The sequence below is a fragment of the Dunckerocampus dactyliophorus genome, chromosome 5 (assembly GCF_027744805.1).
Source record: "Dunckerocampus dactyliophorus isolate RoL2022-P2 chromosome 5, RoL_Ddac_1.1, whole genome shotgun sequence".
NCBI lineage: Eukaryota > Metazoa > Chordata > Actinopteri > Syngnathiformes > Syngnathidae > Dunckerocampus > Dunckerocampus dactyliophorus.
Window position 1 is genome coordinate 5,973,970 of NC_072823.1, and position 13,391 is coordinate 5,987,360.

At 42.0% G+C, this 13,391-nt stretch overlaps 2 protein-coding genes across 7 annotated transcripts in view; one reads left to right on the top strand and one right to left on the bottom strand.

The window, feature by feature from the left end:
* The first annotated feature begins 3 nt into the window (after positions 1-3).
* Positions 4-4,203, top strand: ccdc113 (coiled-coil domain containing 113). 3 transcript variants are annotated; one of them, XM_054775374.1, is made up of 9 exons: positions 4-140; positions 451-583; positions 910-1,071; positions 1,161-1,301; positions 1,593-1,703; positions 1,797-1,895; positions 1,955-2,062; positions 2,983-3,138; positions 3,219-4,202. In XM_054775374.1, the coding sequence occupies exons 1-9, from the start codon at positions 58-60 to the stop codon at positions 3,324-3,326; spliced, it is 1,101 nt and encodes a 366-aa protein (XP_054631349.1). In that variant the 5' UTR covers positions 4-57; the 3' UTR covers positions 3,327-4,202. The 3 variants fall into 3 exon arrangements, with proteins under 3 accessions (XP_054631349.1, XP_054631348.1, XP_054631350.1); XM_054775373.1 differs by having other exon boundaries at positions 1,590-1,703; positions 3,219-4,199; XM_054775375.1 differs by lacking the exon at positions 1,955-2,062 and having other exon boundaries at positions 1,590-1,703; positions 3,219-4,203.
* Positions 4,204-4,290: 87 nt separating this feature from the next.
* Positions 4,291-13,391, bottom strand: part of srgap1a (SLIT-ROBO Rho GTPase activating protein 1a) — a 94,129-nt gene continuing 85,028 nt past the window's right edge. Inside the window, exons 16-19 of one of the 4 annotated variants that reach the window (XM_054775372.1) lie at positions 12,496-12,676; positions 11,204-11,341; positions 7,901-8,285; positions 4,291-6,363 (exon numbers count right to left, since the gene is read on the bottom strand). In XM_054775372.1, the coding sequence (XP_054631347.1) occupies positions 5,956-6,363; positions 7,901-8,285; positions 11,204-11,341; positions 12,496-12,676 (1,112 nt within the window). In that variant the 3' untranslated portion in view covers positions 4,291-5,955. Of the gene's footprint in view, positions 6,364-7,824; positions 8,286-11,203; positions 11,342-12,495; positions 12,677-13,391 lie in introns of all 4 variants that reach the window. The other 3 variants (XM_054775368.1, XM_054775369.1, XM_054775371.1) reach the window with 3 other exon arrangements.

The following is a 13,391-nucleotide window of genomic DNA, read 5'->3' on the forward strand; positions in this document are numbered from 1 at the left end:
TCGATTTATATCGATCCTCCCACCCCTTAGCAACCAGTGCAGTGTACCGTCGCAACCATGGAGGAAAAACTGTCCCTAATGGAGACGAAAATTCCACAGGAGCAACAAGAACTCGTCGACGCTCGTATTCAACAACTACAGTAACTCAACAACACTTAAATGGATAAGTGAAAAGAAGTGACATTTGTCGAATGTTGACGTTTAATTTCCGGAGCTTTAGCAACGGGAGAAGGACGCTGATGCTAGCTTAGCTTGTCGTCCATTTTTGAACGGTTTCATGCTAACCAGCTAAAATAGTCAAAGTTAAATAGTCTTGTGAGTAAACAGAGTAGTTTTCTTGAACATGTCACATAACTAATACATAATACGCACTTTATCTTACTTTAACAATTAATCACTGTGACTCAAGTGAAGCCCCCATAACGCAGACTTTAATCTTGTGGCCACTAGATGTTCCATTGCAGCACTCTTGGCAGAGAATGAGATGTTTGAACGTTTTATCTCCCGCCTGGACCCTCAAGGCCTGTTGTTGACCCCGCCTGAGAGTCTGGGAGACACCAGAACCACTCAGCTTGAGAGGGTGGTAAGCATGTGAAGACCTACAGCACTGGTGTCCAAAATGCTGCATTTTTGGAAAGGAGTTAGTTTTTTATTGGCACTCGGCATATGTAAAAATAAAGCAAAATAATTATTAATGAGATAATTTGTTAGCATTTGTAAGGTGCAAAATGTAACAAAGTGGCCCCAGCGTCCTTCAATTTTGAGTTTATTTATACATCCCTACACCAGTGGTGTCCAAAGTGCAGCCCGGGGGCCATTTACGGCACTCGGCCGTTTTTTTAAATTGGTTGGTCCCGTGTACATTCTAAAGATACACTACACACATGTATGTGTGTATTGCCTTGTCAGGGTCAAAGATGGGGGCGGAGATCTCAGTGCAACTTGCCCGATGGCCTTTTGCAACTGACGTTGGACCAGAAACTCAGCATAGCACAAAGGGAAGTAGCAGAGGTGATAAAAGAAAAAGAGAAACACAAAGATACATTTGAGAAAATTAAGGACAACTACAAGGTTCGTGCCGCAAAGTAATTAAACATTTAAAAAAAAAGAAACACACACACTCACCCACCACGTTTTCACCTCCTGTTACTGCCTTCAAGGCCTCCCTAAAAGAAACAGAGCAACAGCGAGCAGACATCCGCAGTGCCAAGAATGAACTGGAAGACAGACTAGTCAAACCAATGGTGAAGATGTCCAACATGAGAGGACCAGAGAAGGTGCTCCAGTACATCAGGAGTAAGGTACATCTGTTTGCTTAACTGCAGAGCATACTGTATCAGGTACTTTTTAAAAATGAAAATATATATAACCTGTCTTGGTTAGTGCTTAGTCATTGCAGTACAAATGATCTGTATGCCTAAGTGTGCACTGGACTACAAACGGCATTGAAAACAGAACCTCCATAGCCAAAGTCATAATGTCAATAGTCATTACGTTTGTCATAAAAAAGGGTTAGATATTGTGGACGTATTTGCTTTTTTTTTACATATTCAGAGATGAATTGGTGCTATCCTTTCCCACGATCCCAGCAGGGCACACAGTGTGAGACTTTAAAACTGAAGATCCAAGCCCTGAAGGTGCAGGAGAAGAGGCTCCAGCAGCAGCTGCAGGAGAAGAGAGACATGGGAAAAGCAGGACATGAGGTGGGGAGGACATGATGTGATACACATGAATACACTTGCGTGATGTGAATTTGATGGTTGAACACTGTATTCCTTCTGTCTTGATGCATCCAGGACATTTTCACGGAGTACAGTGAGCCGATAATGGACATCAACCTCGGGGAGCTGCGGGTCAAACTTTTGCAAGCGCAGCGTGTCCTCAACTCTCACAAGGTAGCCCACACACATTAGTGCACACATTAGCTCCTGGTGTTTAACAAATGTGTGGACAGGAGATGCTTCAGGGTGTGACCCAGGAGTCCATAGAGCTGAGTAGTGACATCACCAGAAGGAAGGAGATGCTGGAGAAAATGGAGGAGGACATGCTGCGTGCTGAAGAGGTTGTGGAACACATGTTGGGACGAATTACACTTCTGCCTATGCCATGGGGGTCCAAACTTTTTCCACTGACGGCCTCATAATGAAAAATGAAAGAATGCAAGGGCCACTTACTAAAGCAATACATATACATATGCTAAGATGTTTTTTATATATACATGTATATATGTATATATATATATATATATGTATACTGTGTGTATATATATATATATATATATATATATATATATAAAATCAAGAAAAAAACACATCTCAGCTTTGTGATACAGGTGAAAAAGCCTATTATTAGTATGAACTTCGGCCTTTGGTATTTTCTTTCCACATTTTTGCTGTTTTCTTTTAAAACTTCCAAATATTTCAACTTTCTTCTCAAATAATCTTTGTAAATTTAATTTTCAAAATATTTTGACTTTATTGCCATAATATTATATCTTTCCTCAACATAGTTTTCCAACTTTACAACTTTTTTAGTTTCGTTTGTTTCTCATAATATTAGATGTAAAAAAAAATGCTTATTTTTTCTTCAGTATTTCAATTTTTTGCTCCTAAAATTACATTATTTTTCCTCATAGTATTACAAGTGTATTCTTGTAAAATTGCGACTTTTTTCTCGTTTCTCTTTTTTTCCCCACTGTTAGTTAGTTTGACTTTATTCGTGTAATTATAGCTGTTGTTTTTATTCATTTATGAACTACCCTCAGTCCAGAAACATCCATGTTAGAGTGTTTGAGTGTAAACGGTTATTTATACAGTATGTGCTCTCCCTACACGTAATATTTAACATGCATGTTCCTAACGTGTTAAGTGTTCATTGTGGCTAAATAAAAATACATTACAATGAGTTGGTGCAGACATCATTGTTTTGCATTCCTTTTTTATAGCGTTTCCTTATCTGAACCCCAACTATTTCTTCTTGCAGGAGCGTTTGAAGGCTGAGGGTCTCAACAAGCAGCTGCGCCACCAGATGTCAGAGCACCAGGCGCCTGACGTTGCCCAGTACATGCACGTCAAGGACGAACACAAGAAGCTGCAGCAGAGCGTCCACACCTGGCAGAGGAAGGTTGGGATTGCTGAGGTAAGGGGGGGTTTTGGCATAATGCATTGTTGTTGTACTCTATTTGTATTTTGGTATACCAACCCTTCTGCTCTGCCCAGATGACCTCAAAGACTAAATCCCGGAGCAAACCCAGAGGCACTCCAGTAAACAGTGCAGATGTTGGAACATTGAAGCTGCCACAAATAGCACAGGATGGCAGAGTGTAGTGTCAGATGATTTTAGAAATTAGAAAAGAACCTCTCAGGTTCATAGCTATTTCATTAAAATTCGACAACTGCTTTTTTAAATTATCCTGTTAAATATTAGTTGCTTGTTTGGGTTTCAAATTTTCAGAAATCTTTGATGGAAACCTTCAAAATTTGACATTTTTTTATGGCAATGACAATGACAATGATGCTATGAGTTCATAAACTTTACAAATATAATTTGCGATGATGGCTGAATAATTTTGTGCAAGCTAATAACAGAAATGAAAACAAAAATATAACTATAAAAGATCATGTTTTATCTTGATTTATTTCAGAATATAACTTTTTTTGTGTGTTAATTGAACAACAAAAACAATGTTGAATTGCAGTATTGTATTGCAGTATTCCCTATGACTCTATTGCATTACTCACATTTTCTTGTGTAACGTGTAGCTATATTAACATCCAGATTGAGGGTTTGAACCACCATTGGAACATCTGTTTGTGTGGCTTCTTCCCACACACCTAAAACATGCATGTCAGGCTAAGCGCTACATCGGGGTGTCCGACGTGCGGCTCGGGGGCCATTTGGAGCTCACGGCACATTCAAAAAAATCTAATTTAACAAGAAAACAAAAAAAAAACAAACAAGAATACAATCCAAATATTAAGAGAAAAAACTTGAAATCTAACGCTATGTCATAATTTTACAAGAACATAAATGCTGAAAAAAAATGTCATTTTAGTAGCAAAGTTGAAATATTAAAAAAAATATATTTTACAAGAATCAAGTATTAAGACCAAAAAACAACAAAGACGTATTCTAATGGGAAAAAGCTGTAATTTTATGAGAATAAACTTGTAATATTATGATGAAAAATAATGTTATCTTAGTAGCAGAGTTGAAATATTACAGAATTTTTTTTTTAAGTCATAATTTTATGAGAAACATTAGGTTGTGGGAGAAAGTTACATTATGGGAATAAAGATGATTTAAGAAGAATGTTGAAATATTTGGAAAATGGAAAAAAAAACAAGTCCGATGTTCATACGAGTAATACCCTTTTTCTTGAACAAAATACCAAAGTGGCCCTTGCATCCTATCATTTTTCAGTACGCGGCCCTCTGTCGAGCAGATGTTTGGACACATCTGCTCTACATTGTACATATAAAAGACAATTAAGCAAAATGTGATGCAAATGCCTTCATTCAGAGTGAAGATCTTTCCTTTCATGTTGCAATATAGTGAATAAAACAGCAACTTCAATTCAGTCATACGCTGCGCAATAACTCCACCCCAGACTGGACAAACTATTTCATTTATTAGAAAGAAGTCCCTTGAGGACCTGTTATGATGTTACATGCCTTATATACAGTTACGTACGTCAAAGTGCAGTGGGTGATCCGTTTATTTCAATACCAACTTTAACTCCGGAGGATGGCATCATGACTGTACTTGTATGAATGTGTCTTACTGCAGCATATCTGCTCCGTACACAGCGATTGAATGAATGAATGAATGAATGTCCGGAAACATCTTAGAAGGCACTTTCACAAGTACACAGTACAGTTCTACTGTCATTGTCATTACAGTACGATGAAAGCACACTTTCTTATACTGCTTGCTTAATTATTCTACATTATTTGCTCTCTAGGTATCAGTCAGTTCTAATTTGAAACAAAAACATTTTTATAAAAACAACAAGTTAGTAATTCAGAAATCTATGTAGCTTTTGATGAATACACACATGGCGTAAACCTGCAGTTAGAGAGCATTGCAAATTCAGTCCAATTGTTTGTAGTGTTCGGATGAACATTTCCAAAACAACCGACAGAGATTTAAATATACAAATGACGCACACACACAGATTGGAACTCACATCTGCTTGCTGACTGGCACACGAGACCCCTCGACATGCCAGAGCTGTCACACACACACACACACGCACACACACACACGCACACATGTCCTGGCACACAGGAAGGGATTCGGAGTGTTTTCGTCCCGTTCTCATCCCAGCATGGAAGATCTTGACAGGGAGCTGTCATCTTTAGGTCCACGGCAACCTTCCAGTGAGTCCTTTATTACTATACAGTACATCTTTTGGAGAGTCCACGTCCATGCTTTGGCTAAATGGTGCCAACTAAGCTACGCTGTCTTCCACAACCTGTGTGCATATTTCATATTTACTTCAGGAAGTGTAGATGTAAAAGTATCATGCTGCTCATAAAGTAGTGGTTTTCTCCAACTGTTGACGCAATATACACAGACTAGGTGATGCAGCACTAGAGTACTAGAAAGTCAAATCTGGTCACAGCAGCTTTATGATGGCAACTTGTGTGTGTAAAATATGTTAGAGGCAGTTGACAACACCTTTCCTTGGAGCAGCCAGCTAATCCGTGAGAAACACGTGTTACATGCACCATGGTGTGTTAGTTGTCTTTCACCTAACTACTACTATGCAACATTACGGGAAGCCTTTGTGATTTGTTGTTGGTGTTCATTCTAGACGTATCAACACAAGAAGTTTTGTTTGGCTACCTACGAACATTAATTCCAGCAGTCCATGGTTTGAAAACTGTGACTGTAGTATCTCTGCTGCATGCATTGTGCAGCCTCTGTGGAAGTTGTTTTCATTCCCAAAGCTTACATGGTGCAGGATTTGTCCAATGGATCCTGAGGGGACGTAGCGGGAGGGTGCGGTATCTGACTGGACTTGGGCACGACCATGGGTTTGGGTCTCAAAGCGGGCGGCTTGAGCTGCACTCCCATGCGGGGCGTCACCGCGGGTTTGAAGGTGCTCATGGTATCGCTGGAGGCGCTGGTGCTGCGGCGGAAAGGCGGTTCGGTGTTTGCGGTGGACCTCAATATCACGCCGTGGATAGGCGGGCCGAGGGACTCGCTGGAGCTGGCTGGAGTGGGGCCCCCGCTGCTCCCGGGGGTTTGCCGCTGCTCCAGGGTGTCCAGCACCACGTCGGGGGCGTGCTTGGCCGAGCTCTGGCGCTCTAACTCACGCAGCTCATTCAGAGCGGTGTTCATTGTTTCTTCTATGTCCTGTGGGAATAAAAACACGTTCATGATGAGAACGAGGGGGAGGTGGTGGTGGTGATAATAATGACGTGACAGAGAGAATGTAAACACCCAGCATGCATTGCACATTCTAAAAGAAAAAAAACAAAAAACATTTAACTTTGCATGGGTATCCTCTCCTATGCAAGGCTTTGTTATGCAAAGTATGCAGAGAAGATATGGTGGTGAGAACATGCTTTGCCAAGCATAAGTTCTCCCACTAATCCTAAAGCATCATACATCCTTTGTCTATGCCACTTGTCCTCACTAGGGTGGCTGGGGTATGCTGGAGTCTATCCCAGCTGACTTTTTGCAGGAGAAGCAGGGTACACTCTGGGCTGGGCTGCATCCCTTTGGTTTGAACATGACCACTTCTAGTTCTACTATATTTTTTTTTTTTTCAGTCTTCCGCTATGACCCTATTAACAAGAGGTCACAAAGGCTGGAAACCCCTGATCTATGATTCGTGCATACCATAAAGCACCGTGTATAAACCGCACCCGTGTATTAACCGCACCCCCATTTTCAGGCTCACGGCGGGGAAAAATTTTTTTAGTTCATAAATGCTTGCCAACTCTTTCATCTCAAATCAACATGCGTAAAGGTACTAAGCAATTTCAAAAAGAAGAAGAAAGGAGAAATCTGCCATCCATCAATTCATCTGCAATGGAATTACATAATGCTGCATTGCTTCAGTGTGAATTTGAATAAACTCCAATGTTTATTCAAGCATACACAAGCATTTTCAGCAACTGTACAGCAGAGAGCGCTAAAGTCAAAGCAACTGTCTGACCCACAGACGGCTTCCCAGATGCGCTTCTGGTCAATTTCTCCCGGTATTTATAGCCAAATTCTGGCCTAGCGGACCCAAGCGTCCACGAACTTGCGTCTAGCGGCGCCAAACTTTGGGCGTTGTTGGAGCGGTGATGAACTTTGCCGTGGCGGAAAATTAGCCGCTTGTAATATTTTGTGCAGCTCAAAACTTTGAGCGGTAGGAGGGACCATCAGCGGTGGCCGAGCGGATACGGCGTTGCCTTAACGGGGTCCAACTTCTGTTAAACGGTGATTAATTTTTTTCACCGCTCCAGGAACGCTACAGCAAAGTTCAGGCGGTGTGACTGGGCTTGTAGTACGAGTGATCTTCCACTGAAGCGTTGTAGAAGAGTTGTCTGATATTACTTTTCAGTCCGAGTCTGGTCACAGACCTGTCAGCGTGTATAAACCGCACCCCAATTTTTTGCTTCTTAGGAGGTGAAAAAAAAGTGTGGTTTATACACGGTGCTTTACGGTCAGTCCCATTTGCAGATTGCAAATATATCTAACAAGGGTTATTATTGTGTAATGTGGACTAGTGCACATAATGTGTGAAGAAAAGCCCTCAAGTCAAGCTGCTCTCTTGCGTGTAGTTAGCACACAAAGACACGGTAGCAGAAGACAGGGACTGACTAGGTTGTTACAGGGCGGGGCGGGGCTTTGACGGTGGAGGGAGCTGCGGTCACGTCGCCGCTCTTCCCGCGCTGACCTGTGCGATGGTCTCCGGGTCCAGAGGCTTGCCACCGTGGTGGTGATGGTGGCGGTGGTGGACCTCACTAAAGCCCGTGTACTGGCCCGATGAGGTGGAGCGGCGGATGGGTGGGCTTTCCATCTTCTTCAGGGACTCATGGCGACTGATGTTGGTCAGGCTGCCGTGGCCGGTGCGGCGCCGGCGCTCTGGGCTATCCACGGGCAAATGGTTGCGACTCCGCAGCATGTCACGCGGACTGAAGTGGCCTAGGACTGGGGAGCCCATCTCGGGGGTGCCTCCGTGTGCAGGGTGACCCTGCTGGGAGGGATGGACCTTACAGTGGACATCGCTGGGGCGGGCAGGAGGGCGGCGTGATGGTGGATCTGACCTTTTTCTGTGCCTGCTGGAAAAGGAAATGAAGAGGAAACGGCTCTTTAACACTGTCACACGTGCTAATCGTTTAGAAAAAATAGCTTATGACATCTATGGTCAATTCACAGTCTCCAATTAGCTTAACATGCATGGTTTTGGAATGTGGAAGGACTAGAATAGCCCTCATTTTCACAAGATTACTAAAATAAAACAATGAAGATGTAATTGCAATTGAAATTGCACACAAGGTGCTTTATAAAGGGCATACGTCACTGTCCAAATACTTGTGACTGAAATAACCAACACTCAAATATGGAGCAGAGCAGGATGGAAAGAAAAACAACTGCAGTAACTATTAGTAGCCTGCAGGGGGCGCAATCAGCTTTAACAAGTTACACTGGAGTGAGAGGTACTGCAACTAAGCCACATCACTACCAACTCACGCAGTATTTATGATGACTAATAATAATACATGTTAACCTAAATATGCAAGACTGGAATAGTGTGAACTGTGAATACTTCAAATAGAAAGGCTCAACAGCAAATGTGAAGCAGAGGCAGTGTGGTGAGGGAATGAGTGTGTGTGTGCATGTGTGTAACACGTTTCAAGGTCATCAAATGTAGCAATGAGGAAGTAGAAGAGCCGGGGAGACAAAATACACGCACATGACAAACTCCTGCTGACAAAAACACTTAATGTGCAGCACCATTACCAAGAGGAATTGTCTGGTAGAAGGAGTCTTATCTCTCTAACACAGGGGCATCAAACCCGCGTTCACCGTGAGCCACTTTGCAGTGTTGGTTACCCTCAGTGAGCAGCCTGTGAAACCACATTAATGTATAATCACCTCATGATATTATTACACATTTTGATTATTATCGTTTTTGTTTTGTATTGTTTTACCAACAAACTTACATTGAAAGAAGTCAAGGTGCCAAGCAAAAACTATTGTATTATTCAGTTTAAATGGGGTTTGACAACAAAAAAATACGACACTCCAATTGCATGCAGTAACTTGACAGAACGAATACTTTTAGCAAGAAAAATTGTCTTTTTGATTTTTTTTTTAACAATATAAGCATGTTTACAACGTAAAACAAAATAGAATTTCATAATCGGAGGAAGATGGCTAGATTTTGTTTTTTTAATACTAAAAATGTATATATTTTTAAAAATATGTGTCATTTTGATGTGCATTATTTCTGGGCCTTTTATAATTATTTTTTAAACTAATATAAACATATTTCAAAAATTTAAAATAAATAACATTTCAAATAACGGAAGAAGTTGGATGTAACCATAAAGTTAAAATATATATCTGAATTTAAAAAACTAAAAATTACTCAGTTATTTAAAAATGACATGTCTTTTTGACGTGCATTATTTCTGGGCTTTCTTTTCCAAATCTGGCCCCTGGGCCTTGAGTTTGAGACCTGTGCCCTAAGAGGTGATTAGGCTACAATTGGTGTGTACTGTGTACCTCACCTTAATAGCAGGAGGCTTGTTAGCGTCCAAATACAAATGTGTAAAATAACAGTACAATAATGAACAGATTCTGTGATAACCTTCCATGAACGTTGAACGAACAGAGTCCTGTGACACTGGGAGTTCTCCTACCAACCAAGAATGACGGGGAAAACAAGTATTTGATCATCTAATAATGTTGGAAGTTTACCCTCATGCAAAGATATGGTATCCTAACTGAGACAAAATATCGATTAAAAAAAACAACAACAAAAAAACCCACAAACAGGCTTACTGTATGTACTTGTGAAACACACAAATTAGAAGAAGCTTGGTGAGATAAACTGTTGGCACGCTATGAAAGAAATACACGATAACAGCAAATCGCCCTCAGTCTGGAGCTCCATGCAAGAGCTCACCTCTTGGTGTAAGGATGATTCTGAGAAAGCTGAGGGATCAGCCCAGAATTAAACATAGTTGGGACCACAGTCCCCAAGAAAAACAACGCTAACACACTTTCCTGTACTGGATTGAGATCCTGCAGTTCCCAGAAGGTCCCACTAGTCAAGACGGTAACAGGTGTTGGCCTATCTGAAGTTTGCCAGTCAACACCTGAATGATTCAGACGGGCCTTAGGAGAATGTGATGTGGTCAGATGTGACCAACATGCAGCTCTTTGGCATCACCTGGATTCGTCATGTTTGGAACACCATCCCTAACGACAACCACGGAGGTGGAAACATACAGGAATGATACAGGAAGACTTCACCGCATTGAAGGGCCAGGTACCATGGAGGTACCAGGTACCTCCTGGCCTCAGCCAGAGCACTGAAGATGGTCGGATGGGTCTTCCAGCATGACAATAAACATACAGTCAAGGCAACAAAGGACGTCTCAAGAAGCAGCACTTTAAGATCCTGAAGGGGCCTTGCCAGTCTCGGGACCTTGTTCCCATCAAAAATCTGTGGGGGAGGAAACTGAAACTTGGAGATGCCAAGGGAAACCCTCAAGACCTTCAGGATTTGGAGAGATAAGTGAACCAAAATCCTTCCCGAGAAGTGCACAACCCTGGTGACCAACCAGAAGAAACGTTTGGCGTCTGTGCTTGCCAACAAGTACGAAACCATGTTTTTATGAAAGGCAAGTACCAATATCGTATGTGATTAGGTGATGATATTGTGATACATACGTTTTAACATTTTACAACTCAAAGTAAAATCTGTGGTTTTGTCAGAGCTCTTGAGTGCGGCAAAATAGAGTTCGTCAGCTAATGCAATAAAGAAGATAGTCAATATGAAAACAAACTAAGAAAAAATGTTCTGTCATCTGGCAGACGTTAAGAGTTAACCTTCGAGGAAACTATATATATAAAAATTACCTCAACATGCCATAAGTTTAACAAGACAGTAATGTCAGTGGCAGTCTGCAGCGTGTCCTATCTACTAGTAGACAGTATAAGATTCCTCCACATGTATTGTACCAACCTGGCGATGAAAGCCTCAGAGATCCTGGTGTCAGCGGGTGAGCTGATGTCTTTTCCTGAGCATTTATCCTCTCCAGCGTGGCCGCTGCTGGCCTCGCTGTCAGCCTTCTGGCTCAGAGTGTCTGAGAAGTTGTCATCTCTGGGACACAAAGACATTGAGACAGACAGAAAGAGGAGGACAGACAGAGTCAGCATGTGTCTCAGCTTCCCAAAGGCCGGGGATTCGTTATGAGTCACATTTCTGCGTCTTTCAGGATTGATGATGATGATGATGATGCACCGCGTGAGCTGTGTTACAGTACGGTGGCTCTCGAGTAACGAGAGCAAAGTCAGGTCCCGATTCAAAATACATGTATGATATAATATATAAACTTAAGGAGGTCGCAAGCATTAGATGGAGTGTTGAAATGGTCTCTGTGATGCATGTTTTATTCTGAGCCTTTTATGGGATATGTAAAGATCATGCACTTGCGCTTCTGTGCCTTCTTGCTTTAGAGAGCAGGGTGTGACGGCACTACCCGGACAGCAGTAAATCCTCCTGCTCTTTTCATTAAGCAAGAGGACATCAGCAGTGCCCCTCCTGGTGATTTACGGATAGAGGCACAGAGACAGGACATGAGCACAGCAAGTACTCTAAATGGCCATTTTGTGGGCATTGGAGTGAGTATGCTTCTATCCTAACAAGACAGTGAATCAGTTCACTCAGCACCAGCAGCAAACATGGCAGAGTAGTCAGGTAAGCGTGTTCGGGCACACAGTGGCTGGTTCATGACTCTGGGAGTATCACATTGCTATCACATTGGAAGTGTTCCCAAAAAACAATGTGGCAGCGAGATCAACCACCACCACCTTCCTGTTTTGCCATCAGGCATTTCGTGAATCAATAGTGTTTCTAACATCAATAACCCAAAATGGAGACAAAGAAAGTAAGTAAGTCGCCTGCATTTCAAGAAAGAAGGTGACAAACACCACTGAATTCAAGAAATAACCCATGGCAAAACAGGAAGGTGGTGTTGATCTCGCTGCCACATCATGTCTTTGGGAACCATCACATCATGTCTTCAGTGAAGGTAAAAGCAACCTTAAATGTTCATTTATCCCTTTCATTCGTCATTTATATGCATTTACAGTAGAATTATTTTATGCATGTAAAACTCTATTAACATTTTGGAGAGTCAACTGCTGATGAAAAGCCTTGCCAGGTTAGACATCAGGTTACTGTACATGTACTCCAGTTCATCTCAATCATTCATGCTCTCATCAGGTTGCTGTACGTTTGCACAAGTTACTCACATGTCTTGGACCACAATATACTGGTGTGGCACCAGGCCGTCGATCCCATTGTGCCGTCCTTCCCACCAGTCTTCTGACGCCCGCTGATACAGCAGCAGCGAGGCGCCCTTCTTGAAGGACAACTCCCTGGAAGAGCGCCCGACGTAATCAAACTTGGCAATGGCTTCAATGGGCTCGCCCTCTGTCAACATGAGAGGGTTAGACAGGTCAGGTGACATCCGGAAGACACAGATATTATTACGTACGGTGCATGTCGTGAAGTTCGAAAAAGCAAAGTGGATGATTTGGTCTGATGCGAACAATGCACTCACAACACACTGTGCTGCAGATGTTCGCACACGTAGACGTGCGAGCGCGACAGCTGGCGCACGTGGAGTTGAAGTGCGTCGACTGCGTGAGCCAGTCGGTTATTTTAGCTCGACAACACAGCACGAGCCTCAAGGAAGTAACACACTGTATTTATAGACGCTGGTGAGAAGAGATCGAGATGACTCGGGGGCATGACTGTGTGTGGATTATTAGATTGAGCTGATAACTGTACAAGTGGACCCCTGGATCACTGACGTGGGAAATAAACACAGACAATAAACGTCTGTGGTAGTGTACCGCTGATAATTCATTGTAATGATATAATTGTGCTCCTTAAGCTTAAAACACTTTAACGATAGTAACTTCTTCAAAATTCAGTCATCATCATCATTAAACTAAATATAATAATAATAATAATAATAATAATAATAATAACAACATACCAGTATAATTTACCGGTCAGATTTTTTTGTTTTTTTGGTTAACAAAAAAAAAATGTATGGCTCAGTTTGCGTACATTTTCCAGTTAGTGTACAATATGGCACGCGTCTTGTCATGTTAACACACTGCGTGAGTCCAACTGTGTA

Coding starts and splice junctions, on each gene's coding strand:
- ccdc113 (XM_054775373.1), top strand. CDS start 58: ATGGAGGAAAAACTGTCCCTAATGGAGACGAAAATTCCACAGGAGCAA. Junction 1,704..1,796: donor TGGGAAAAGCAGGACATGAG/GTGGGGAGGACA, acceptor TGATGCATCCAG/GACATTTTCACGGAGTACAG. Junction 3,139..3,218: donor GGAAGGTTGGGATTGCTGAG/GTAAGGGGGGGT, acceptor TGCTCTGCCCAG/ATGACCTCAAAGACTAAATC.